General features: G+C 48.1%; 8 protein-coding genes across 16 annotated transcripts; 4 read left to right on the forward strand and 4 right to left on the reverse strand.

Moving 5' to 3' along the window:
• Positions 1 to 41: 41 nt before the first annotated feature.
• On the forward strand, positions 42 to 6,708 carry LOC6728312 (DNA polymerase theta). Its single transcript, XM_016176833.2, has 7 exons — positions 42 to 1,737; positions 1,800 to 2,173; positions 2,228 to 2,784; positions 2,844 to 4,926; positions 4,980 to 5,187; positions 5,246 to 6,160; positions 6,228 to 6,708. Exons 1-7 carry the CDS (start codon positions 159 to 161, stop codon positions 6,533 to 6,535), a joined length of 6,024 nt encoding a protein of 2,007 aa, XP_016034946.1. The 5' UTR covers positions 42 to 158; the 3' UTR covers positions 6,536 to 6,708.
• On the reverse strand, positions 6,546 to 7,218 carry LOC6728313 (rhodanese domain-containing protein CG4456). Its single transcript, XM_002103626.4, has 3 exons — positions 6,949 to 7,218; positions 6,727 to 6,886; positions 6,546 to 6,668 (listed from the first exon to the last, which is right to left on the reverse strand). Exons 1-3 carry the CDS (start codon positions 7,067 to 7,069, stop codon positions 6,617 to 6,619), a joined length of 333 nt encoding a protein of 110 aa, XP_002103662.1. The 5' UTR covers positions 7,070 to 7,218; the 3' UTR covers positions 6,546 to 6,616.
• A 376-nt stretch (positions 7,219 to 7,594) lies between these two features.
• Positions 7,595 to 14,968, reverse strand: LOC6728314 (EH domain-containing protein 1). The gene is made up of 4 exons (XM_002103627.4): positions 14,753 to 14,968; positions 12,904 to 14,120; positions 8,392 to 8,565; positions 7,595 to 8,328 (listed from the first exon to the last, which is right to left on the reverse strand). Exons 1-4 carry the CDS (start codon positions 14,776 to 14,778, stop codon positions 8,123 to 8,125), a joined length of 1,623 nt encoding a protein of 540 aa, XP_002103663.1. The 5' UTR covers positions 14,779 to 14,968; the 3' UTR covers positions 7,595 to 8,122.
• Positions 14,902 to 17,140, reverse strand: LOC6728315 (ninjurin-2). 9 transcript variants are annotated; one of them, XM_044923476.1, is made up of 5 exons: positions 16,851 to 17,139; positions 16,449 to 16,500; positions 15,967 to 16,143; positions 15,603 to 15,809; positions 15,409 to 15,539 (listed from the first exon to the last, which is right to left on the reverse strand). In XM_044923476.1, exons 1-4 carry the CDS (start codon positions 16,853 to 16,855, stop codon positions 15,612 to 15,614), a joined length of 432 nt encoding a protein of 143 aa, XP_044779411.1. In that variant the 5' UTR covers positions 16,856 to 17,139; the 3' UTR covers positions 15,409 to 15,539; positions 15,603 to 15,611. The 9 variants fall into 9 exon arrangements, with proteins under 9 accessions (XP_044779412.1, XP_016034950.1, XP_016034952.1 ...); XM_044923477.1 differs by lacking the exons at positions 15,409 to 15,539; positions 15,603 to 15,809 and adding an exon at positions 14,902 to 15,221 and having other exon boundaries at positions 16,851 to 17,140; XM_044923475.1 differs by lacking the exon at positions 15,603 to 15,809 and having other exon boundaries at positions 15,225 to 15,539; positions 16,851 to 17,137.
• Positions 17,141 to 17,412: 272 nt separating this feature from the next.
• LOC6728316 lies at positions 17,413 to 18,046 on the forward strand. Its single transcript, XM_002103629.4, has one exon. The coding sequence runs from the start codon at positions 17,522 to 17,524 to the stop codon at positions 17,927 to 17,929; it is 408 nt and encodes a 135-aa protein (XP_002103665.1). The 5' UTR covers positions 17,413 to 17,521; the 3' UTR covers positions 17,930 to 18,046.
• Positions 18,047 to 18,098: 52 nt separating this feature from the next.
• On the reverse strand, positions 18,099 to 20,548 carry LOC6728317 (actin-related protein 1). Its single transcript, XM_002103630.4, has 6 exons — positions 20,401 to 20,548; positions 19,559 to 19,623; positions 19,322 to 19,496; positions 19,111 to 19,262; positions 18,505 to 19,051; positions 18,099 to 18,437 (listed from the first exon to the last, which is right to left on the reverse strand). The coding sequence occupies exons 1-6, from the start codon at positions 20,446 to 20,448 to the stop codon at positions 18,294 to 18,296; spliced, it is 1,131 nt and encodes a 376-aa protein (XP_002103666.1). The 5' UTR covers positions 20,449 to 20,548; the 3' UTR covers positions 18,099 to 18,293.
• LOC6728318 lies at positions 19,566 to 20,525 on the forward strand. Its single transcript, XM_002103631.4, has one exon. It carries the CDS (start codon positions 19,720 to 19,722, stop codon positions 20,149 to 20,151), a length of 432 nt encoding a protein of 143 aa, XP_002103667.1. The 5' UTR covers positions 19,566 to 19,719; the 3' UTR covers positions 20,152 to 20,525.
• A 229-nt stretch (positions 20,549 to 20,777) lies between the features above and the next one.
• On the forward strand, positions 20,778 to 22,413 carry LOC6728319 (suppressor of fused homolog). The gene has a single exon (XM_002103632.3). The coding sequence runs from the start codon at positions 20,832 to 20,834 to the stop codon at positions 22,266 to 22,268; it is 1,437 nt and encodes a 478-aa protein (XP_002103668.1). The 5' UTR covers positions 20,778 to 20,831; the 3' UTR covers positions 22,269 to 22,413.
• The last annotated feature ends 109 nt before the right edge of the window (positions 22,414 to 22,522 follow it).

Raw genomic sequence — 22,522 nt, forward strand, 5'->3', positions numbered from 1 at the left:
CGGTGTAAAAACTTCGTTCAAAGTGACACAAAAATGAATAGTATATCGGAAACTAATCATGAGACGGCCACATTGACCGCGCGACGTTTTGTTTTTTTATTCATTTCAATTTTGACAAGCAGTTGCCATCAGTTGTTATTTCAATGTAGGAAGTCACAATGTCATTCTCGCAGTCGTTCAATTTCGGAAACAGCACCTTAATGGCGCTGGAAAGAGGAATGCAAGCGGACGACAAGGAGAATGCACAGCCAGGAAATGGAACTATCCAAGTCCAAAGTGCCGGCAATGAGGTAAATAGCGAAATCCAGGAAATTAACTCGGAGTTTTTTCGGGACGAGTTCTCCTACGAAGTGAATCAGGCCCATAAGCCAGTGGAACAATCAGTGGTCAATGTGTCTCAGGTTCAGCAGCATATGGCAGTTATTTCCAATCAGGACTCTGAGGATCAGAGCCGCTCATCCCCTTTGAATGATGAAATCTGCACGGAGAATTCGTTCGAAAGCGAAGTCGTCGTGCAGGAGCAGCCCAATCTGGATGAGAACAGTTTTTTGTGTCCTGCGCAGGATGAAGAGGCTTCCGAGCAGCTGAAGGAGGACATCCTGCTCAGCCATTCCGTACTGGCCAAGCAGGAATTCTACCAAGAAATTTTGCAAGTCACGCAGAACCTGAGCAGCATGTCGCCGAACCAACTGCGAGTGTCGCCAAACTCCTCGAGGATCCGCGAAGCGGTGCCCGAGAGACCAGCAATGCCGCTTGATCTCAACTCGCTTAGACCAATAAGCGCATGGAACCTGCCCATGAGCATTCAGGAGGAGTACAAGAAAAAGGGTGTCGTCCAGATGTTCGACTGGCAGGTGGAGTGCCTCTCCAACCCAAAATTGCTGTTCGAGCACTGCAACCTGGTGTATTCCGCACCCACGTCGGCGGGCAAAACGTTGGTTAGTGAGATAATGATGCTGAAAACCGTACTGGAACGTGGTAAAAAGGTTCTGCTCATACTGCCCTTCATCTCGGTGGTGCGCGAGAAAATGTTTTACATGCAGGATCTGCTCACGCCGGCTGGTTACCGCGTGGAAGGATTCTACGGCGGCTATACGCCACCAGGAGGCTTTGAAAGCCTTGATGTGGCCATTTGCACAATAGAGAAGGCGAACTCCATTGTGAACAAGCTGATGGAGCAGGGCAAACTAGAAACCATAGGCATGGTGGTGGTAGACGAAGTGCATCTCATTTCGGACAAGGGACGCGGCTATATCCTGGAACTTCTGCTAGCCAAGATCCTCTACATGTCACGACGCAATGGACTGCAGATCCAGGTGATCACCATGTCGGCCACACTGGCGAATGTGCAGCTGCTGCAAAGCTGGCTTGACGCCGAGTTGTACATCACACACTACCGACCCGTTGCTCTAAAGGAAATGATTAAGGTGGGCACAGTAATTTATGACCACAGTTTGAAATTAATTCGGGATGTGGCCAAGGAAAAGGAATTTTTGAAAGGCCTGGAAAACGATTCCGATGATGTGGCCCTTCTCTGCATAGAGACGTTGCTGGAGGGCTGCTCCGTAATCGTGTTCTGCCCCTCGAAAGATTGGTGCGAGAACCTGGCCGTTCAATTGGCCACCGCAATACATGGCCAAATCAAATCTGGAACAGTGCTGGGCCAACGATTGAGGGCAAATCTGGATCCGAGGGCTATTGCAGAAGTGAAGCAACAACTCAGGGACATTCCCACAGGTTGGATCAGTCGAATTGATAATTTATATCTCTATTCCTGATTATGACTTCATTTAACTTAGGTCTCGATGCGGTCATGTCGAAGGCGATCACCTACGCCTGTGCGTTTCACCACGCCGGCCTAACTACGGAGGAGCGGGACATTGTGGAAGCCTCGTTTAAGGCAGGAGCACTGAAGGTTCTAGTCGCCACCAGCACACTGAGTTCGGGAGTGAATCTGCCCGCTCGGCGCGTCCTGATACGCTCGCCATTATTTGGGGGCAAGCAAATGAGTTCCCTAACGTACCGCCAGATGATCGGACGAGCTGGACGCATGGGAAAGGATACGCTGGGTGAGTCAATTCTCATCTGCAACGAGATTAATGCCCGAATGGGAAGAGACCTGGTCCTATCGGATCTACAGCCCATTACTTCCTGCCTCGATATGGACGGAAGCGTAAGTATCTAATCAAATAGCCAGAGCAACACAACTAAGCTTCCCATTCTCCAGACCCACTTGAAGCGCGCTCTACTCGAGGTGATTTCTTCTGGTGTAGCGAACACTAAAGAAGACATCGACTTCTTCGTGAATTGTACCCTGCTGAGTGCCGAAAAGGATTTCCACGCAAAGGAGAAACCACCAGATGAGGAACCTGATGACAATTACATTAACGATGCCCTCGACTTTCTTGTGGAGTACGAGTTCGTTCGCCTGCAAAGGAACGAGGAAAAGGAGACAGCAGTCTATGTGGCCACTCGTCTCGGTGCCGCGTGTCTGGCTTCCTCTATGCCGCCCACTGACGGCCTCATCCTTTTTGCGGAACTCCAGAAATCTCGTCGCTCCTTCGTCCTAGAGTCAGAGCTGCATGCTGTTTACCTAGTAACGCCCTATTCTGTCTGCTACCAACTTCAAGATCTCGACTGGCTGCTGTACGTGAATATGTGGGAAAAGTTGAGCTCGCCCATGAAAAAAGTGGGCGAGCTAGTTGGAGTCAGGGACGCCTTCCTCTCCAAAGCTCTGCGTGGTCAAACGAAACTGGACTACAAGCAAATGCAAATACATAAACGGTAAGCAAGCTTTTTAAAAAGATCAAATATGAAACTTATATTGCTTACATGTGTTGCAGTTTCTATATAGCTCTGGCTCTAGAAGAACTGGTTAACGAGACTCCAATAAACGTGGTGGTGCACAAGTTTAAGTGCCACCGAGGAATGCTGCAGAGTCTGCAGCAAATGGCCGCGACCTTTGCAGGCATTGTCACTGCTTTCTGCAACTCTCTGCAGTGGTCCACACTCGCCCTGATCGTGTCCCAATTTAAGGATCGTCTCTTCTTTGGCATTCAAAGGGATCTTATCGATCTAATGCGAATACCCGATCTGTCGCAGAAACGAGCTCGTGCTCTCTTTGATGCTGGCATCACCAGTTTGGTAGAGCTGGCGGGCGCTGATGCCCTAGTATTGGAAAAGGTGCTCTATAACTCACTCAGCTTCGACTCTGCAAAGCAAAACGACAACGAGAACGCGGAGGAGGCGGCCAAGCGAAATGTAGTGAGAAATTTCTATATCACCGGCAAGGCGGGGATGACAGTGAGTGAGGCTGCCAAACTATTGATTGGAGAAGCTCGGCAGTTTGTTCAGCACGAGATCGGACTGGGCACAATTAAATGGACCCAAACTCAGGCGGGTGAGGACAAAGCTTCGAGGGCAATACAAGATGGCGTGGAGGTAGACCTCCACATGTCCCTGGAGGAGGAACAGCCGCCAGTAAAGAGGAAATTGTCCATCGAAGAAAATGGCACAGCCAATACACAAAAAAATCCCAGACTCGAAACACTAGTGGACAAACAGCAAGGCTATAAAGTTCATAAGATGAACCCGAATCTTAAAAAAATCGAATATGCGCAAAATAAGACTCCAGGGAGTCCAACTGCACATATGGATAACCTAAACCTGATTAGCAATGACCCACAACTAGCAAATGGAGAAAAACCTAGTACCAGTCAAAGTGCTAGTAAGAAGCTCGTTAAGGAGGGAATGGCCGAACGCCGCAGGGTCGCTTTAATGAAGATTCAGCAACGCACCCAAAAAGAGAACCAGTCTAAGGATCAGCCAATACAGGCGCCGAGGTCTAACCCACTTTCAAGTCCGGTTAATAGAACGCCCGCAAATCGATGGAGACAATCGGAAAACGCAAACAATGAGATGAACAATCGTCAACTGCCCTGCAGAAATCCACGAAATCAATCACCAGTACCCAATCCAAACCGCGCTGTCTCAAGGATAGCTTCCAACGCAGAGGAGGATTTGTTTATGGCAGACGATTCCTTTATGCTGAACACTGGTCTAGCCGCTGCCCTCACGGCAGCCGAGAGCAAAATTGCCCCTTGCGCGGAGCCGGAAGTGATACCTAGCTCGCAACCTAAGGAGCCGGAGGTGATCGGTGCATTGACTCCACATGCATCCAGACTGAAGCGTTCCCAACAGTTGCGATCACAGCGCATGCAAAGTCACAGCCCTACCCCGCCACGTGAAATCAAAATGGATTTGGAATCGAAAAACGAATCCAACGGGGTCTCCTCTATGGAAATCTCGGACATGTCTATGGAGAACTCACTTATGAAAAATCCCTTACATCTGAATGCCTCGCACATTATGAGCTGCTCGAAAGTAGATGAACCTGCCTTGAGTTTCTCTTCCATAGATATAATCGATGTGTGTGGCCACCGGAATGCGTTTCAAGCTGCTGTCATCGAGATCAAAGAAGCCACGCGTTTGGGATTTAGCGTTGGCCTGCAGGCTCAAGCGGGCAAACAGAAGCCGCTAATTGGAGCCAACCTCTTGATCAATCAAGTTGCGGCGGCTGAGAACCGGGAGGCGGCTGCCAGGGAACGTGTGCTATTCCAAGTGGACGACAGCTCCTTCATCTCTTGTGTTTCTTTCTGTCGTGCGGACAATGTTGCCTTCTATTGGAATATGCAAATTGACGACCGTGCAGCATGTCAGGGAGTGCCCACCCCTCTGAAGGTGCAGGAATTGTGCAACCTGATGGCTCGAAAGGATCTCACGCTAGTCATGCACGACGGAAAGGAGCAGCTTAAGATGCTGCGCAAAGCGATTCCGCAGCTACAAAAGATTAGCGTCAAGCTGGAGGATGCCAAGGTGGCAAACTGGCTGCTGCAGCCGGACAAAACAGTGAATTTTCTAAATATGGTATGCTATGGAGAATATTTTTATCTAATCCCTTCTAATTCTTGATCCTGCAGTGCCAGACATTCGCTCCGGAATGCACTGGCCTTGCGAATCTCTGTGGCAGTGGTCGTGGTTATAGCAGCTACGGGCTTGATACCTCCAGTGCCATTCTGCCGAGGATTAGGACGGCCATTGAATCCTGCGTAACGCTGCACATACTCAAGGGACAGACTGAGAACCTTGGCAGGATCGGCGAAGGTAACTTGCTTAAGTTTTTCCACGGTAAGGTCATTCATGGTGATTCATTTAGCCGTAACCAATAACAAAAATCCCTTTGTAGATATTGAAATGCCCATTCAATTGACTCTTTGCCAAATGGAGCTTGTGGGCTTTCCCGCCCAGAAGCAGCGACTCCAACAGCTCTATCAGCGCATGGTGGCCGTTATGAAGAAACTGGAAACAAAGATTTATGAGCAGCATGGTTCCCGTTTCAATCTGGGCTCGTCACAAGCTGTTGCCAAGGTGCTGGGCCTCCACCGAAAAGCAAGAGGACGAGTTACCACCTCGCGCCAGGTGCTGGAGAAGTTGAACTCGCCCATTTCGCATTTGATACTGGGCTATCGAAAGCTGTCTTGTCTCTTGGCCAAAAGCATTCAGCCGCTAATGGAGTGCTGCCAGGCGGATAGAATTCATGGCCAGAGCATTACATATACGGCAACGGGTCGTATTTCCATGACAGAGCCGAACCTGCAAAATGTCGCCAAGGAATTCTGCATACAAGTGGGCTCTGATGCGGTCAACATATCCTGTCGGTCACCATTCATGCCCACGGATGAGGACCGATGTCTTTTGTCAGCTGACTTCTGTCAGCTGGAGATGCGGATCCTTGCCCACATGTCGCAGGATAAGGCTCTGCTGGAGGTGATGAACTCGCCGCAGGACCTGTTCATCGCAATTGCGGCGCATTGGAACAAAATCAAGGAGTCCGAAGTGACGCCGGACCTCCGCAACAGCACCAAGCAGGTGTGCTACGGAATCGTCTACGGCATGGGCATGCGATCCCTGGCCGAGTCGTTGAACTGCAGTGAGCAGGAGGCGCGGATTATATCCGATCAGTTTCACGAGGCGTACAAGGGTATTCGCGATTACACCAGGAGGGTGGTCAATTTCGCACGCGGCAAGGGATTTGTTGAGACCATTACTGGACGGCGACGCTATTTGGAAATGACCAACAGTGATATGGAGCATCTGAAAAGTATGTGTCCTCAAAAAACGCTTGTGATCTCAATTTGAACATCCCTTCCTATCCCTTTTTCTCACAGAGGCCGAGCGACAGGCCGTTAACTCCACCATCCAAGGATCGGCTGCGGATATTGCGAAGAACGCTATTCTGAAGATGGAAAAGAACATTGAGCGTTATCGCGAAAAGCTGGCCTTGGGCGACAAGTCAGTTGACCTGGTAATGCACCTACATGACGAACTCATCTTCGAGGTGCCAACGGGAAAGGCCAAAAAAATAGCCAAAGTTCTTAGCATCACCATGGAGAGCTGCGTGAAACTCAGCGTGCCCCTAAAGGTGAAGCTGAGGATCGGACGCAGTTGGGGTGAATTAAAGGAGATTAGCGTGTAGACTGTTTAAATGTGTTATTGTTGTATAGTTTATTATACCATTTTATAGATTTGTAATCGATTTGTTTAAAGACTGAATGTTTTAGGACTGCTTGGCTTGCCACTCCGTCCAGGATCCGGCATAAGCCTTGGCGCTGCAATTGATTAATAAATGTACAAATGTTTTACTACGTACTTCAACATGAGACTCACTTGGTAAAGCCCAGCGTGCTGGCCAGATTGGCCGCCCGGGCAGCGCGTCCTCCCGCCTTGCAAGAGAAGATCATGACCGCATCGACGGCCGGCTTTGCGCGTCCATAAGTCTGGGCGAAGTCCTTCTCCGGCAAGTTCAGAGCCTTCTCCAGCTCAGTCACTGGAAATTAGAAAAAGGTGTGTCCATTAAGCCTGTAATCCCTGGACTTTGGCGCTTCTCACGTGGAATGTTTATGCTGGCGGGCAGGATGCCCGTCTCCTTCAGCTCCGACTCGTTGCGCACATCGAACAGGTACTTCTCCGGGTGGTTTGGTATGTCCTTGACTTCCTCGTAGGTGGCCATATTTATTTTTAATGATAATTCTCAAAGAACTCCGTTGAACTCAAAAGTTAGCCCGGTTTGAGGTGTGACCACTGATCGACCGATTAAATATACCAGCGGGGCAGAAAAATATACCGAAATCAGTTAGTTTCGAAAAGTTTAAAATTTGAAAGTTTACTAAAAAGTAACTGATTCTCTTTTAAAATGTTTTTTAAGCCGTAGCTACTTTGTTTATTAAAGAAAAATCAAATTGAAATATAAGCTACCATAATAATGAACCACCATTCGTATTCAAAACAAACCTTTCCAAAATAGTTTCATTTTATTCTTTTATACAATTTAAAAATCAGATTAGTTTCACATTTAATATTATTTAATATTCAAGAATTCACTAATTACAAAATAGTAGAAGCACAGGCAGTAAATTGCACGTTTCTATTTCTATTTCAAGTGGCCTGCCATGCGGGAGCATTTCAAACAATTAATAATAATTCAAAATAAATACAGGAAATACATGCCCTAACCCACGATTCCGTCGATTGTAAATTTCAGTATAACAAAAATACATTTATTGTGTATCAAAAGTGGTACGATTGCAAATTAATGGCCCTTCAAGCTGCACATCGACATTAACCTAGATATTGTATACAGTTTAACTCATGCTTTTTTCATTGGCATTGAACAATTGTTTATCCACACTCCACTTTCCTTAAGTCAACAACGACAATTGGGCGCTCAACACACACACCTTGTCTTATTCCACTAGGCTGCTACTCTACATCCTGCTTTACAATCGATTATCCAAAAATATGCTATATGCTTGTGTAAATTCTACGAATTTATGATTGATATCTCATACGGTGATACGGTGTGTGTTTTAATACCCAGCGCATTAATGATGCGCGTTCACAACGAGTATAGTACATATAAAAGGGCAGTCGCCTGCACTGTGTGGCTAAAAGTCAAACGAATCGAACATAGTGCATCCTAGGAGTGACATCTGTGTACGTCTGTGTTTTTTTGGGAATTGTGAGGCTGTGTGATCGGGTGTGTATATGCGTATGCTACAGGACACTAGTCATAGCGCTTCGACGGCGGTACTAAGTGCTCCGGCAGCACGGTGGGCAGCTCGCAGCCTTCCAGCTTGACGTTGATTAAGTGCAAGGCCAGCGCGAACTCGTCAGAGTCCAGGAACCCATCGCCGTCGACGTCCGACAGTTTCCAGATCTTGCTGAGCACCGAGTTGGGCAGTTTCGATTTGATGAGCTCCTGCTTGGCAGCTGCAAGTGGAGAAGAATGGGATTAGTATATTCGATTTTACCCTTGAGTTATAACAAACTTACTTGCACCGGATATCTTGCCATCGACTGGTCCCAGCCCATTGAAGATGCCATCTGTGCGCGGCTTGTCCTTGTTGCAGATCCACTCGTGCTCTCCGTAGCCGGCATCGATGCCCTCGCCCTTCATGTAGCCGAATGGTGAGACATGGTCGTCGATGACTCCCTCGAAGGCGCCACCTGTGAAAGAGGCGATGAATGGATGGAGAGGTCAGTGTGGCATTCGATACTCTGTGTGCGCCATAAATTTGCATTAATTAAGCATGTAATCTAAGTTGATCGGTGCGTCGCCGTGCACAAACATTCAATTTGAGGCAATTAAAACCTTTAGATCGCTCTGGCTCCAATTGACGTCGCCGCCGCCGTTCCGTGACTAGGCCGGCTGACCGACTTAAGCATGTACTTTGCCGGCTACTTTAACTGGGCAATTGTGATGCAGTGCATTCTGGGGGGGGCAATTGAGATGGGCGGCGCAGGTTGCCGAGTGCGATCTCAATTCACTTTTTGAAGTTGCTCAATTCGTTTGCGGCCTCTTTGCAATTGAAAAGGGCCCTTCGGGTGGCATGACTGGGAGATCATAGAGTTCCCATTCCATTATTCTAAGTAAATCAATAGTGTATTTCCAAGCGGTGCCACTGACTTATGGAATCAACTACTGTGCGTGCTGCTTACGGCCATATCAGTCCCTGTCCCCGCCTCCGCCTCATTTTCAGTTTCAGGATCAGGATCTGGTTTGGTTTCTAGCTCAGAGCCAGAGCCAGAATCATGCTCCAGCTCTGCCGGTGGCATAGACTGCGTTTCTGGACCGGGATCGGCATCCTTATCGCTCTCGACATTGCCCACTCGACTAGTGCAACTGCTGAACAGGCGGAGCTGTTGCTGGCGCAGATTCTGCAGCCAGCGATCGAAGCGCTCCGCGAACTGCTGCCGCTGCGAGCCGGGTGTCAGAAGAGCTGGCTCCTCGGCCACATCGAAATCGTCGTCGGAGTCCGCTTGGGTATGCAAGAAATAGAGAGAAAGATAGTTGACAGAGGAGCACATCTGCTGAGTGCGGCAGTGCGACTCGGACGTGGATATCAAAAACCGAGTTTAATTAGTGGGCCAATGGCGAAAACGAAAAGTACGAAGAACCAAAAGAACGGCGAACAGAAGAACTGATTTCTGCAAGATCGTGTCAGATATGTGTACAACTATTTAGCGACATACTGCTAAACATGTGATGCCGACCCCCATATTCAAGATGTGCTGGTGATGGTGATGAAGTGATGATGGTAACGGTGGAGGCAGTAGCTCAAGCCACGGTCCAGATAAGTTCCATTTCGAATGGAGTGTCAATTCCGTTGGCAAATCAACCGAAACTATGAAGACATCACTACCCAAAGCACTTATCTTGCTGCTTGAGCTAGCCAAGTCAATTATCCAAGACAATACAACGGAAATGCTAGCAAATGAAAGCAAACTGTGCAGCGAACGCAACGAAAATAAAATCAGAGATACAGATACAGATACATACACTCACTCACTCACTCGCCCATGCACTAAATTAGAGCCCCAAGTTCTTGACTTTGATTTCGATTCGGTTCGCTTTATCAACGCATTCCGCCTCTCTTTTTCAGGGGTACATCCATCGAAATTCCTTCTGGTGTAATAATAAACGAGAAGTTCATTCACTTGTCGGGTCCAATTTAATAGGGGGGCTATATCGAATTTTACCCAAATCGAATGTCGCGGTGACCGAGACTGCGGATGGATGACACATGCGTTGAGGTATTGATCTCCCCTCCCATGACATCAGTCGATCGCCAATCGTATTATGCTTGGATTTGCCCCAATGAAACGTATGTATATAAATACTCGGCTATGTGGAATGCTTTCGCACAAGGTCAGGCCAAAATGCGCTAATAGTTGAATTAAAAGGCCACTCAAGTGGTCAGCAAACCAAAAGGCAAACAGTAGAGATCAGACAATGGCATTGTGGCGACTGGATTGCCACCGAGCCATATATCATAGAGTAAAATGCTTTCTTCCTGCACTTAGCGCTAGTTCATCTGAATTCCGTGGGCCCCTTCGTGGAATTCAAGAGCGGATTAGACGGAGGATGAGCCACTTAGTGCCACACGCCCCAAGTCACAATCGGAGAGCATCAAATTGATACGCGGCCTCAGGTTGCCAACGCCAGCAATACATTCACTCGTATGCGACTGCAACCGGTTCGGTTTACAGATCATAAGTACGTACGTACATATATATATAATCGCCAGAGGTGGGTTGGGGCGATGGGTTGACCAGGGATCGTCTGGTCGAACTGGGCGTGGGGATTATTCTGGGTGCTGTTTGATCAGCTGGACGACAATCTCTCCTCCTCGGAGGCAGCACATATTGGAATGCAAAGTTTTATATATTTACTCTTCCCGTTCTAAATTGCCTGGCCTATTGGGAGATAATTATTTGAGTTCTCCTTGTCTGGCGGCTCTGTGTACTGAATTAATCCAATCACACGCCTTTCGGTTGTAGTTTCATAGTGTTCGTTTGGGCATAACACCATTAGCTGCCATGATAAGAAGCATTGATAAATGGCAAGAGAACGATGACAGAGCCTTCTACTCGCACGATAAAAAGGTTTGTGCATGCAAAACAGATGATTATATAAATGAGCAATCAAATTAGTTACTGGCTTTCCGTATAAGTTGCTTGCTTAGCAAGCAATTATCCCTAAAGCTGAATATAATATGTATATATATGGTGGACAACCTTTGAGCCACTCATAGCATACATATGGACTAGTTCTGATAATTCAGGCTTTTATTGTTTGAAATATGTCTAAAATTGCACGGCCAGTAGCCACAACCTGTTGCCTAATTACGCTGTTTATTCGGAGCTGATAAACGAACTAAATGAGCATACTTGCTGCTTGAAATTAGAGCAGTGCTAATAGAGGGACATGCCCAGACTTTTGTCGACTGGTGATAAGGCATGATTTGATGATGGCATGCTGACTCGGCCTTACATTGATTTTTATCTAGAGCAACCTGCACTACGGCCAACTAGAAGTTGCCTAGCAACCCGATAAGGGTTGACAAACAGGCCACTTTGGCTCGACCCACTAACGAATGCACGGGTGAAAGCGAACAGGTGCGCGGCACTGGGCCTTGAACTCCGGGCCACGCACGAAGGTCGGAGGTCACAGTAACAACGGGGCGAACCGGTGGGGCAGCCAGCTTGCATCGAATCAAATTAGACTTTCAATTAGGGTTTACTTTTTCCCGGCTGCAATGCGACTGGCGCCTCTAGTCTCTGATTAACTGAGTTACTACTACCACCGCCTCCTGCTCCTCCTCCTCCTCCTCGAATGCTCCACACTTAAACGCGATTATATTGCTGGGCGTTTTGGCTCGGCATCGAGTGCGTGGTATTCGTCATGGTTGCATGGATGCGTCTGCTCCGGAGAGCTAGATCCGTTTCAGCCCGGGTACTGGGTGCTGGGTACTCGAGTGTGAAATATTTATCATGCCCAACTGTACGCCTGCTATTATTTTCTCTTTTCCCCTCTCCGATGACTCATGGCCCAATTAGAACGAACCCTGCGCTGCTCCAAGCTATCGGTATTTTCCAATGATTACATCATGGCCACGAATCTTATCAGGTTGCGGGGAGAAAACAGTCAACTTGCCTGAGTTTCTTACCCATGACGAAAGCAAGGCGATAATTATTGACACATATGAATAGTAGAAGTTTTCGGTTTGCCACGCCCCAGCCCGCCACTGGCGCCCATTTTCAAGTACAAAGCAATTGGCTATCACATTTTGGGTAGCAGAGTATTTGCAAAAGATACGAAAGAAAATACGTGGTTCTGGGGCGCTATTTGCTTCCACCTCGATGTTGAGTTTGCCACAGAAAGTGCGTGTGTGTGGCTGTGTGGCCTAAGCGCTAAATTGACACCGACTTTTTGCTCGGTCGCCTTATCAGTTTTTGGGGCTTATCACTTTGTTTATATAGTAGCTCAAATATGTTTCGCTTATAGTATAGGGTTTATATATAGTCGTTGCCAGGCATTGCATAATTTGCCAGCCAGCGAAAAGAGGAAGCTGTGCATGTGGGCCAGGGAAAAGCTTCGATTTTTGGATCCGCTAGCCATTGGCTTTGTTTTTCGCTGGCAATTTGAATTGTGACTGTAATTGTATATCTATTAAATACGTTTGGCTGCGGTCTAGCTGTAGCTGTGGCTCAAACTCTGGCCGTATCCGAAGCCAAGCCGCTCACTCCGCTTGGCAAAACTCGTTTTCTTCGCATTTTGGCCCGGCTGGAAATCTGGGTTAACTGGCGCATTTTTCTCGCTGCGCATGCGCAATATTTCGGTGCGATGGGAAAGCGAAAACGCGCCAGCGAAATGCCCGCGGAAAACCAAGAGATTTCTCGAGATCTTAGCGGGCACAAGTCGGATGTCTGGTTGCCCGAGCAAGTGCAGTGTGACTAATGCGGCAAAGCGGTGCTTAATCATTTACTCTCGAGGGGACTTACCCTTGACGATTGGGTCCGCGACCATGGTCATCTCCTCCTGGGGAATCATCTCCATCAGGCGGGCAATGTCCTTGGCCAGCATGTTGTCCACGATGTCCAGCAGATGGGGCTTGAGGGAGTGGAACTTGGTGAAGTCCTGGTGCTGCAGGACCTCCTGCATCTTCTTGATGTCGGGAAAGTCGCCGGGGGAAATGGAGTGCTCGCGCTGGATGCGATCGTACACCTGGCCGAGGTTCTTGATCAGGTCCTTCTTCTTGCTGTCCTTGCCGAACACAGAGGGCATGTCCTTGCGCAGCTCGGCAATGATGAAGGCGTGCACCTTGGCCAGGCGTGCCCGCTTGATCAGATCGTTCAGCTTGCGCAGGGCGGCGTTACGTGGCAGGGACTGCAGATCCCTGAACAGATCCTGCTCCTCGTCCTCGAACAGGCGGCGGTTGGCGTCGAAGCGCAGCGGCTGGTCCCAGAAGGAGCCGATGTACACACGCGCCACCTCCGGCGTCTGCAGCACCTTGCCCAGCGACCACATCAGTGCTCCGTACACCCGCATCAACTGCTGGTGGTCAATCATGTCGGCCTTGTTTAGGATAATGCGGATCTTGTCGTCGTGTCCCTTGAGCGCCTCGATCGAGCGCCGGAACTCGTCGGAGATGTCCAGCTTGTGGGCGTCGAACAGCAGGATGATGCGGTCCACGCGCTCTGCGAACCACTCCAGCACTCCGGTGAAGTCGTAGCCCCTGTCGATGCGCTGCTTTTCGCCGGAAAGAATTCCGGGTGTGTCCACGATAGAGATGGCATTCAGCACCGGCGAGGCCACACTGCTGCATTGGAAGCGATTCAGGAAGGCGTTGCCGTACTTGGACAGCGGCCGGAACTGCTTCTTGGGGTCCACGACCAGGGCGTTGCCCGGAATCACGCCCTCCTTGTCGTCGTACATCACGGCGATGAAGCGGTCCGTTGTTGGCTCCGGACCAATTCTAATGCCCGGAAAGTCGCGTTCCAGCAGGTAGCGGATGAAGGTCGTCTTGCCCGTGGAGTACTGGCCCACCAGCAGGATCATGGGCTTCGCATCGAAGTCGGGATCCTCGAGCTTTGGCGAGTGAAAGTCGTGGAACTGGTAGTGCTCCTCCAGCGGCAGCAGCTTGCTCCGATAGATCTTCTTCAGCTCGCCGATCACATTCTCCACCACCTCCTGGGTGTTCTTCTCGCGCTTCAGAAAGCTAAACATGTCGCAAGACTCTAATATTAGCTACCGAAATTATAGGGGGAAATTGGATTTGGATGCGGATTCGGGAATGGCAATAAGAATCAAAATCGGAAAAGGGGTACGCGGCCGGATTTGGAGTGGTGCTGGCGCGGGTGTCACGGAGGCGACGACTACGGCAGTTATGTTATGTGTCTACACTCGATTGTCGCGCTGCGCTGGGTCGTGTAGCGAGTGATTCACGCGCGTACGTATACGTATTATTTTTGGAATACGACTTTTTTCGGTCCAGATAGCGGACCAATCAGCGTGACCGCGCCAGAGACAACGAAGAAATACCACAGAGTCTTTGGATAAATACTGCAATATACCAACGCGTAAAAGAAATACCAACTCGTCTTCGGCCTTAATTTAATATAATTAATCTAATTTCGAAATTATACTTCTATTTAACGTGACTAACTTGAAACTTTTATTTCTTTACTGTATTATTCGCTTTAAAAGAAATTGTCATTGACGATAAACATATATTTAAACATAAGTAATCGGCGCATATCGATAACGGTACACATTTGCGCGGTGGTCACACTTCTCTTTCAAGCGCGAACTTATATCGAATTCAAATTGTATAAATATAGGATTGCTCACCTGTCGCCCGCTTCTGGGCGTGGCATCTTGATTTATTAGTAAGGAAAAAAACGTTAAATTTACGGGCCTTCCAAAGTATACACAACAAACAACTGTTAACAAGCACTAATCTCTTGTTTCTATCCTTTGACACTAAAACGCTGCTAGCATTATCACTTAATAGAAATTTTCTTTTTTTGTGTTAAAAATTTATATATACAGAGTGGCAAGCAAGTGTATATAAAACACTGAGCCTACGTCGTTCATAAAAATATAAGTTTGTGATTTAAAAAATTCAGGGCTTCAGAAGTTCCACATCCGTGTGAGGAACAGCCGGATCCAGGCCAAAATTCATCTTCATGATGTCACAGAACACGGACAGGAATATGAAGGCATCTATGAAGTGGTTGATGGCGAAGCCCCGATTTCGATCCTTGGTATTATGCATATTGATGAGGGACTGGATGACCAGCAAGAGTCCAGCAGCCACCTGTTTGCGAAGGTATCAATACATTCATTTATTTCACTCTACAACTTAGGTTTGCATTAGCCTTAAAGTACATATATGTATGGATATAAGTGTAAATCGTTGGATCTCTAGTTTCTACGGTGTCTTTTCGTGCTGATCGAGGAGTCGGAGCGGCTGCGATGAGTACTCAATGCCGAAACCGGATATGATTACGTTCACCACGGATATTATGAACACGACCACCAAAATGACATCGTTCAGGATGACCGCTGCCGTCTGATCCTGCTGCCTGTTTATGTTGAGACTGCCGATGACCACGAACAGAATGCCCACCAAAAGCTGTCGAAATGGGGAATGGGGAATGCATTAGAAACGGAAGCGTACAATCCCTTCCATGCCCACCCTCTAGTCCTAGTTGTTCAGAAAGTCGCCCTGTGGCGGAGGCAGTCGACTGTCAAAGGCCGAGATGAACAGATTGATCATGGTCGTGAAGAAGGCGAAGCCCGTACGCACATGGTTAATGATATTGGCCGACTGGTGAAACTCCGGCTGATGCAGCCGGCAATCCCGCAGCAGGCTCAGGGACAAGCTCAGCACGCCCGACAGGACCTGCACAGAGAAAAACATAACTATCAGTTCCATATTCCCATGGGAATCAAGCCAAGTTATGCCGAGTTTGATGGATTTCATTATGATACTCATGTTTTATGTTTTTCTCTGTGCCTGACACTTAGAGAATAAGGATCTAAAGAGATTATATGCCCACCTGCATCACTATGGACAGACTGATCAGGATCAGCATCAGCTTGTAGAACTGGTGCTGTTCGCCCACCTGGAGGATGTACTTCAGCTGCGAGGCATTGGCGGTCAGCAGGGCGATGTCCAACATGCCCTGGGCGATCGTCTTCTTGGTGGCATACCTGTTGGCATCCATCGCCTTCATCTGAAATATAGGGTATATACATTTATAAGTATTTGAATTCAGGATATAACATATGAGAAACCGAAAGATACATTTTCGAGGAAAGTGGTCATGGTGGCGGTGCAACAGTCAGTTTGAAAGTGAATGAATCTTAAAGTTCGCTTCAAAGTAGTTCCTTATCTATTGCCATTTGTGTCAGATCTTGTGCCGATAAGAAAACAGAACATCGCAGCTGCGAGTAATGAAAAATAGGCTAACATTCAGGGCAAGGGTTACAAACACAAATGTGCACAGTAAATAAAAAGAATATATCATTGAAAACTAACCTGCCAAGCATTTTTTACGTTTTTCTGTGGGGAAACAAAGGATTCAGCCATACTGCAAGGATAATTACCACAAAAGGATGCAATTCCCATAACAATTACAAAATCAATATGAGAACAAATGCTTTTCGCACAGCTCATCGGAGTTTAAAAGTGCATAAGGCCAACGAGTCGGATACACAACATTTTTGAATTGCACGAACAGTCGGAACAAAGACAATAATTACCCGGCCTGGCAATTACGGATGGAATGGAAATGGGGATGTGGACACGATGGTGTGTCTCATTCGCACGAACAAATAAATAATTCAAGACCAGGAATATACGGCTAAGATCAAGGTCGGTGGGTGCTCGTAATATGAATACATTGGAATATCTTCATGACATATTTGTATCTTGACTTACCTCATTTTCGTTAACCCGCTGCAAACCTGATGCCATAATGAATGAATCTTTGGTTTATTGGTTTTGCTTTCGGCTGGAGCTTTGTTTTTCGCCACACACCAGTGCACTTTGGATCAGTTTTCGTGTCAGTCAAAAGAACTCACAACAACATTCAATTCAAGTTGTTTCGGTTTTCATTGTCTCCTGAAATTGGCAACTAATTGTTGGTGGTTGGAGCGGCGTTGTCGTGGCGACGGTTGCCGACACAACCAAGCGACTTAACAACTGGCGGAGAACTGAATTCAGAAATCCCGTCCAGAGAGCACTACCCGATTCGAATGATTCGGCCATTTAGTATACTTGGCCAGAAAGAGAGTGCTTCAGCTGGAAAGAGTGTTTTTGAGTAGCTATGACTAATGGCAATGGTTTGAAAATGTATTGTTTAAATTCAGCAAGTTCTATATGCCTATATAGTATATAGTATATCCTTTGGCAGTATGACCATTTCTTACCCTTAATTTATGTCCTTGATGATATATGGGGTTTATTTCATATTTCATTCCTAATTTTGATTTGTATCACAGTGAGCTGAGTTTCTTACAGCAGTACAATTTACACACAGCTTTAGTTAGGAGTTTTAAGAAAGAAATTTAAATATATTTCGTTGAAAGATTTATTAAAAAGAAAGAACCATGGAATTTCCCATACCAGAGGCTCAGTACTGGGATGTTTCGAAGAATTCCCAAAAAGATCGTCAGATGATTCGTAAATTCGTGCCCGAGGCGGTCGACCTGGCCATCATAAGTCGTGCAGAGATCTACAGGATTGACACATTCTATTTGGAGTGCCAGAAGTACCGCGATCACTATCGTGACCCCTACGGCAAGGTTCACTGTCCGCCGTTCTTCCACCTGCACAAGGGCAAGTGCGGAATCAAGCTGGACCAGAGCGTCATCAAGATGACACAGGCGATTGCCGCAACTGTGGACCGGCAGCCCATAGTCTTTCCACTGATTCCGAACAAGAGCATGTTTTTGGGTGGTAGCATTCCCATGGGGTCACAAACATCCCAGGCTGGCGTCACTAGCTATCTCAGATGAAGAAAGTATAACTTTTTGTTAGCTAATGTATCAGAGCTAGAGTACAAAAATCTTTCGAGCAAGAAGATATAACTATCTGTTAGGTACATCCAAATATACAATAGCTTGTTGAAAATACTTGGTTTATTTTTTATGAGTTAACCTGGGAAGGAATCATCCGCAAGTGAAATTTAAATTTTAGTACTTTATTTTCTAGGCTGGGAAAGCAGTTTCAATAAATAGCATTTTAAATACTTTGCGCCCTTGATGCGTAAAACGTACACATTATTTTTCAATTTATGGGGTACTTGATGTTAGCTGACACAAGGATTTGATATACATTTTAATTAGCCTTTTACAAATGGCGTTTAAGCTTATAAACACGCTAAAAAGTCTTTCTGTGCACGGCTTTCTGTCCCTCCTCCTCGTATTCCCGCTTCGAGATCCACATCTTCTTGAAAGTATCGAGCGAGGCTAAAATCGATCCGCCCATCCATGTGGAGTACAGACGTTCCTGCGGCGCGGCGATCTGTTAACATAGATTCGTCAGTTTCAGAACTGTGACACAGAACTATACAATTGTTAGAAATAATTACCCTGATCTTGAGATCCTTAGCCGAGTGTTTCTTCAGCTCGGACAACAGACGGTCGCCGAATCCCTTGAAGAGCGTGGATCCGCCGGAGAGCACAATGTTCTGGTAGAGCATTTTCCTGAGATCCATATCTGACTTCTCGATGGAGTACATCAGAACGTCGTGAATGCCCTCACACTCCTCACCCAACAGATCGGGACGGAAGAGCACCTCCGGTGCCCTAAAGCGTGCAGGTCCAATCTCGAAGGTCTTGCCGTCGGGCAGCTTGTAGGCGAACTTCTCGGTCTCCACGGTCTCCTCCTTCTGCGGATTGGTGGCCAGATAGCAGACCTTCTCCTTGATGGAGCGCACAATCTCAAATTCGGCAGTCGACCGGAAGTTGAAGCCCTCCCGGCGGATGAGTGTCTTCAGGTAGCGCGTCACATCGCGCCCGGCGATGTCCACGCGCATAATACTGTGAGGCATGGCGAATCCCTCGTAGATAGGAACTGCATGCGTCACACCGTCGCCGGAGTCCAGCACTACGCCTGTCACGCGACCTGTGGCGTAGCTGCAAGGGTACGGTTAGATGAAATCGATAGGGGCAGTTCGTGAGATTGCAATGCTTACAGACTGAGCACCGCCTGCATGGACACAAAGAGCGCAGGTGCATTGATGCCTTCAAAGAAGAACTCGGCTGCCTTTTCGCGGTTGCGGCGCGGATTAAGCGGGGCTTCGGTCAGCAGAACGGGATGATCCTCCGTGAAGGTGGCCAGTTGTTCCTGGTAAATGCCATTTGAAACATTTAGTTAGGATTATGGAACATCTATGGAAACTTTACTTTGCTGTAAATGTAGCTCCATATCCTCTCCATGTCATTCCAGTCGGTGACAATGCCGTGCTCCATGGGGTACCGGATGCTAAGCAGGCCACGGTGCTCCTCCGCCTTGGGTCCAACGAATATGTCGCCCTCCAGCGCACCAGCCATCACTCGGACATGCTTGGGCCGGCCAATGCTGCAGGAGAAGGCATTAGTTCTAGGGGTTCTTAAGGTTCGTGAGTGGTCCACGTCACTTACTAATTGGGAAACCTGCATTTTGGAATGTGCTCACCAGCAAAGCCGGCTTTGATCACACCGGAGCCCTGTCAAAAGTGATGTGAAATACATTTAGTTAGTTGCGTCAACTTATTTTATTTAAAATTTTATGTGCAAACGAGCAGGAAATCTAAATAGTCGACATGGAATCCTTTAGTGTGCCGGAGGTGGACATGATGACCGTTTCAAAGAACTCGCAATACGAACGGGAATCGCTACTAAAGTTCGCACCGCCAGTTGGACTGACCAACATCAGCTACGGCAGCTTGTACAAGGTGGACTCCTTCTATTTGGAGTGCCAGAAGTACCGGGATCAGTTCCGCGATCCCTACAACAAGCTGCTGCGCCCAAAGATGTTCAGCACATACAGGGGCAAGTGTGGTGTCAAGATAGATCCCGAACTGGAGCGCTTAAAGCGACCCGCTGCCTCCCATGTGGAGTCCATTCCAGTGGTGTACCCAATGGAGTACGGGCACCAAATGGACTTCGATAGGGGCTTCCAGATGCAGGGACGCAACAGCAGGGATGCGGCCACCGCCCGCAGATATCCGTGTGTGCGTGTGCTGGGCAGATAGAGGGATTCCATGCAAGCATTAAAGACCAAATTCCCCGTTTTCGCTGTCTTCACTTCCGAATTGAACCATCTCTGGCGTTTGCGGAGCCATTCTATCTGGGATTAGTCATGTTGGCCATTTGAAGACGGCTTGAAAGCTCGTTGACAAAGGGACGGGCGGTAGGTGATGTCACTGTTTGCTGGCTAAAACTCTGGGAGCCCTAGATTTGCACAAAGCTACCCGCATTTAATGAGCCCCATCTCCACTTACGTTATCTATGACGACGGGCTGGTTGACGACGACATCATAAGGCTCCATTTTGTGCGTTTATCAAAATTTGCAAATTTTCTATTAAATAGTTGGTCAACAGGGTGACCGTAGGTGGTTGGCAGAAATAAACAGCATGTAAAAATATACCACGGCAAGAAATACTCAACACTTGACGGGGGGTGGTTTTAAAAAATATGGAACTATATTTTCATTATTTTTATCTACATTTTTAGAATTAGCAGAAAAAAAAATAAAACTAATAGTTATTATAACAAAGGTTTTGAAAATAAAGAATGGTTTTTAAAAGAAACTCATGTAAGTTTCCTTTGTCAAATCCGCACTTTACATGGCAGTATTTCCATGCGTGGTATATTCAAGCGGTGGTATTCCGCAACGGTCCAACTGAGGTCATACTGATCATACTGGATGAAATGGCCGAGGCGAATTTGGACAAAAAACCGGAGGTGAAGCCTCCGCCGGGCCTTAAGGCCATCATAGACCACCTGGGGCAGGTGTACCCCAACCAGCCGAACCCGCTGCAGGTGACCACACTACTCAAGTACTGGCTGGGCGGTCAGGATCCGTTGGACTACATTAGCATGTACAACTATCCGGGAGATGTGGACAGGAACGTTCCGCCGCACTGGCACTACATCAGTTTCGGACTCAGCGACCTACACGGCGACGAGCGTGTCCACTTGCGTGAGGAGGGCGTCACCCGGTCGGGCATGGGATTCGAGTTGACCTTTCGCCTGGCCAAAACGGAAGTGGAGCTGAAGCAGCAGATTGAGAACCCAGAGAAGCCCCAAAGACCGCCCACCTGGCCGGCGAACCTGTTGCAGGCCATCGGACGCTACTGTTTCCAAACAGGCAACGGGCTGTGCTTCGGAGATAACATCCCGTGGCGCAAGACCCTGGACGGCAGTACCACTTCCAAGCTACAAAGCCTGCTCGTCGCCCAGGACCCTCAGTTGGGCTGCATCGACACTCCCACCGGCACGGTGGACTTCTGCCAGATTGTCGGCGTCTTTGACGACGAGCTTGAGCAGGCATCGCGTTGGAACGGGCGCGGTGTGCTTAACTTCCTTCGCCAGGATATGCAAACTGGCGGTGATTGGCTGGTGACTAACATGGATCGCCAAATGAGCGTCTTCGAGCTGTTTCCCGAAACGCTGCTCAACTTACAGGACGACTTGGAGAAGCAGGGATCCGATCTGGCCGGCGTTAATGCAGATTTTACGTTCCGTGAGCTGAAACCTACCAAAGAGGTTAAGGAGGAGGTGGACTTTCAGTCGCTGAGCGAGAAGTGCGCCAACGACGAAAACAATCGGCAGCTGACGGATACGCAAATGAAGCGCGAGGAACCGAGCTTTCCACAATCCATGTCGATGAGCAGCAATTCGCTGCACAAATCCTGTCCCCTGGACTTTCAGGCGCAGGCACCAAATTGCATTTCACTGGACGGTATTGAGATTACCCTCGCACCTGGTGTGGCCAAGTACCTGCTACTGGCCATCAAGGATCGCATCCGACATGGGCGCCACTTCACCTTCAAGGCTCAGCATCTGGCGTTAACTTTGGTGGCGGAATCCGTGACCGGCTCGGCGGTGACAGTGAACGAACCCTACGGCGTGCTGGGCTACTGGATTCAGGTCCTGATCCCCGATGAACTGGTGCCGCGCCTGATGGAAGACTTCCGCAGCGCGGGCCTAGACGAGAAATGCGAGCCCAAGGAGCGACTGGAGCTCGAGTGGCCCGAAAAGAATCTGAAGCTGATCATCGACCAGCCGGAACCTGTGCTGCCCAATGTTCTGCCCATGTCCCTCGACGCTGCTCCTCTGAAGATTTCCAGTGTGTCCAGTGATTAGCTAGTAGTTATTTAATTTAATCGAATTGAATCTTCCACTAACGAGTAAGTTTTACATATATACATATCATCTAACACAATGCACGTGGCCTTTGCTCCTCGCCGGAGTCCAGTCCAAATATACAAACACATACATATACCCGAAACCACTCGACGGGCCTTTGATCGCAATATGAAAAGAGGAAGCGCCGGCGCCAGGAGCGGCGAACAATTCGCCGGATGAGTCAAGTTGGGGTCAGGCTATTGAGCACTGGA

The sequence above is a fragment of the Drosophila simulans genome, chromosome 3R (assembly GCF_016746395.2).
Source record: "Drosophila simulans strain w501 chromosome 3R, Prin_Dsim_3.1, whole genome shotgun sequence".
Taxonomy (NCBI): domain Eukaryota; kingdom Metazoa; phylum Arthropoda; class Insecta; order Diptera; family Drosophilidae; genus Drosophila; species Drosophila simulans.

Bases quoted from the DNA above. Each gene is read 5' to 3' on its own strand.
- LOC6728312 (XM_016176833.2), top strand. From the start codon at position 159: ATGTCATTCTCGCAGTCGTTCAATTTCGGAAACAGCACCTTAATGGCG. The intron at 4,927-4,979 runs GTATGCTATGGA...TTGATCCTGCAG, and splicing joins CAGTGAATTTTCTAAATATG to TGCCAGACATTCGCTCCGGA. The intron at 5,188-5,245 runs GTAAGGTCATTC...ATCCCTTTGTAG, and splicing joins CTTGCTTAAGTTTTTCCACG to ATATTGAAATGCCCATTCAA.
- LOC6728313 (XM_002103626.4), bottom strand. From the start codon at position 7,069: ATGGCCACCTACGAGGAAGTCAAGGACATACCAAACCACCCGGAGAAG. The intron at 6,887-6,948 runs GTGAGAAGCGCC...TCTAATTTCCAG, and splicing joins CGCCAGCATAAACATTCCAC to TGACTGAGCTGGAGAAGGCT. The intron at 6,669-6,726 runs GTGAGTCTCATG...AATCAATTGCAG, and splicing joins AGCACGCTGGGCTTTACCAA to CGCCAAGGCTTATGCCGGAT.
- LOC6728314 (XM_002103627.4), bottom strand. From the start codon at position 14,778: ATGCCACGCCCAGAAGCGGGCGACAG. The intron at 14,121-14,752 runs GTGAGCAATCCT...CGACATGTTTAG, and splicing joins CGCCCAGAAGCGGGCGACAG to CTTTCTGAAGCGCGAGAAGA. The intron at 8,566-12,903 runs GTAAGTCCCCTC...CCTCTTTCACAG, and splicing joins CGCGGACCCAATCGTCAAGG to GTGGCGCCTTCGAGGGAGTC.
- LOC6728315 (XM_044923475.1), bottom strand. The intron at 16,144-16,448 runs GTTAGTTTTCAA...CCTATATTTCAG, and splicing joins ACGTAAAAAATGCTTGGCAG to ATGAAGGCGATGGATGCCAA. The intron at 15,540-15,966 runs GTGGGCATATAA...CCATTTCGACAG, and splicing joins GTCTGTCCATAGTGATGCAG to CTTTTGGTGGGCATTCTGTT.
- LOC6728316 (XM_002103629.4), top strand. From the start codon at position 17,522: ATGGAATTTCCCATACCAGAGGCTCAGTACTGGGATGTTTCGAAGAAT.
- LOC6728318 (XM_002103631.4), top strand. From the start codon at position 19,720: ATGGAATCCTTTAGTGTGCCGGAGGTGGACATGATGACCGTTTCAAAG.
- LOC6728317 (XM_002103630.4), bottom strand. From the start codon at position 20,448: ATGGAGCCTTATGATGTCGTCGTCAACCAGCCCGTCGTCATAGATAAC. The intron at 19,624-20,400 runs GTAAGTGGAGAT...CACTTTTGACAG, and splicing joins AGCCCGTCGTCATAGATAAC to GGCTCCGGTGTGATCAAAGC. The intron at 19,497-19,558 runs GTAAGTGACGTG...CTTCTCCTGCAG, and splicing joins AAATGCAGGTTTCCCAATTA to CATTGGCCGGCCCAAGCATG.
- LOC6728319 (XM_002103632.3), top strand. From the start codon at position 20,832: ATGGCCGAGGCGAATTTGGACAAAAAACCGGAGGTGAAGCCTCCGCCG.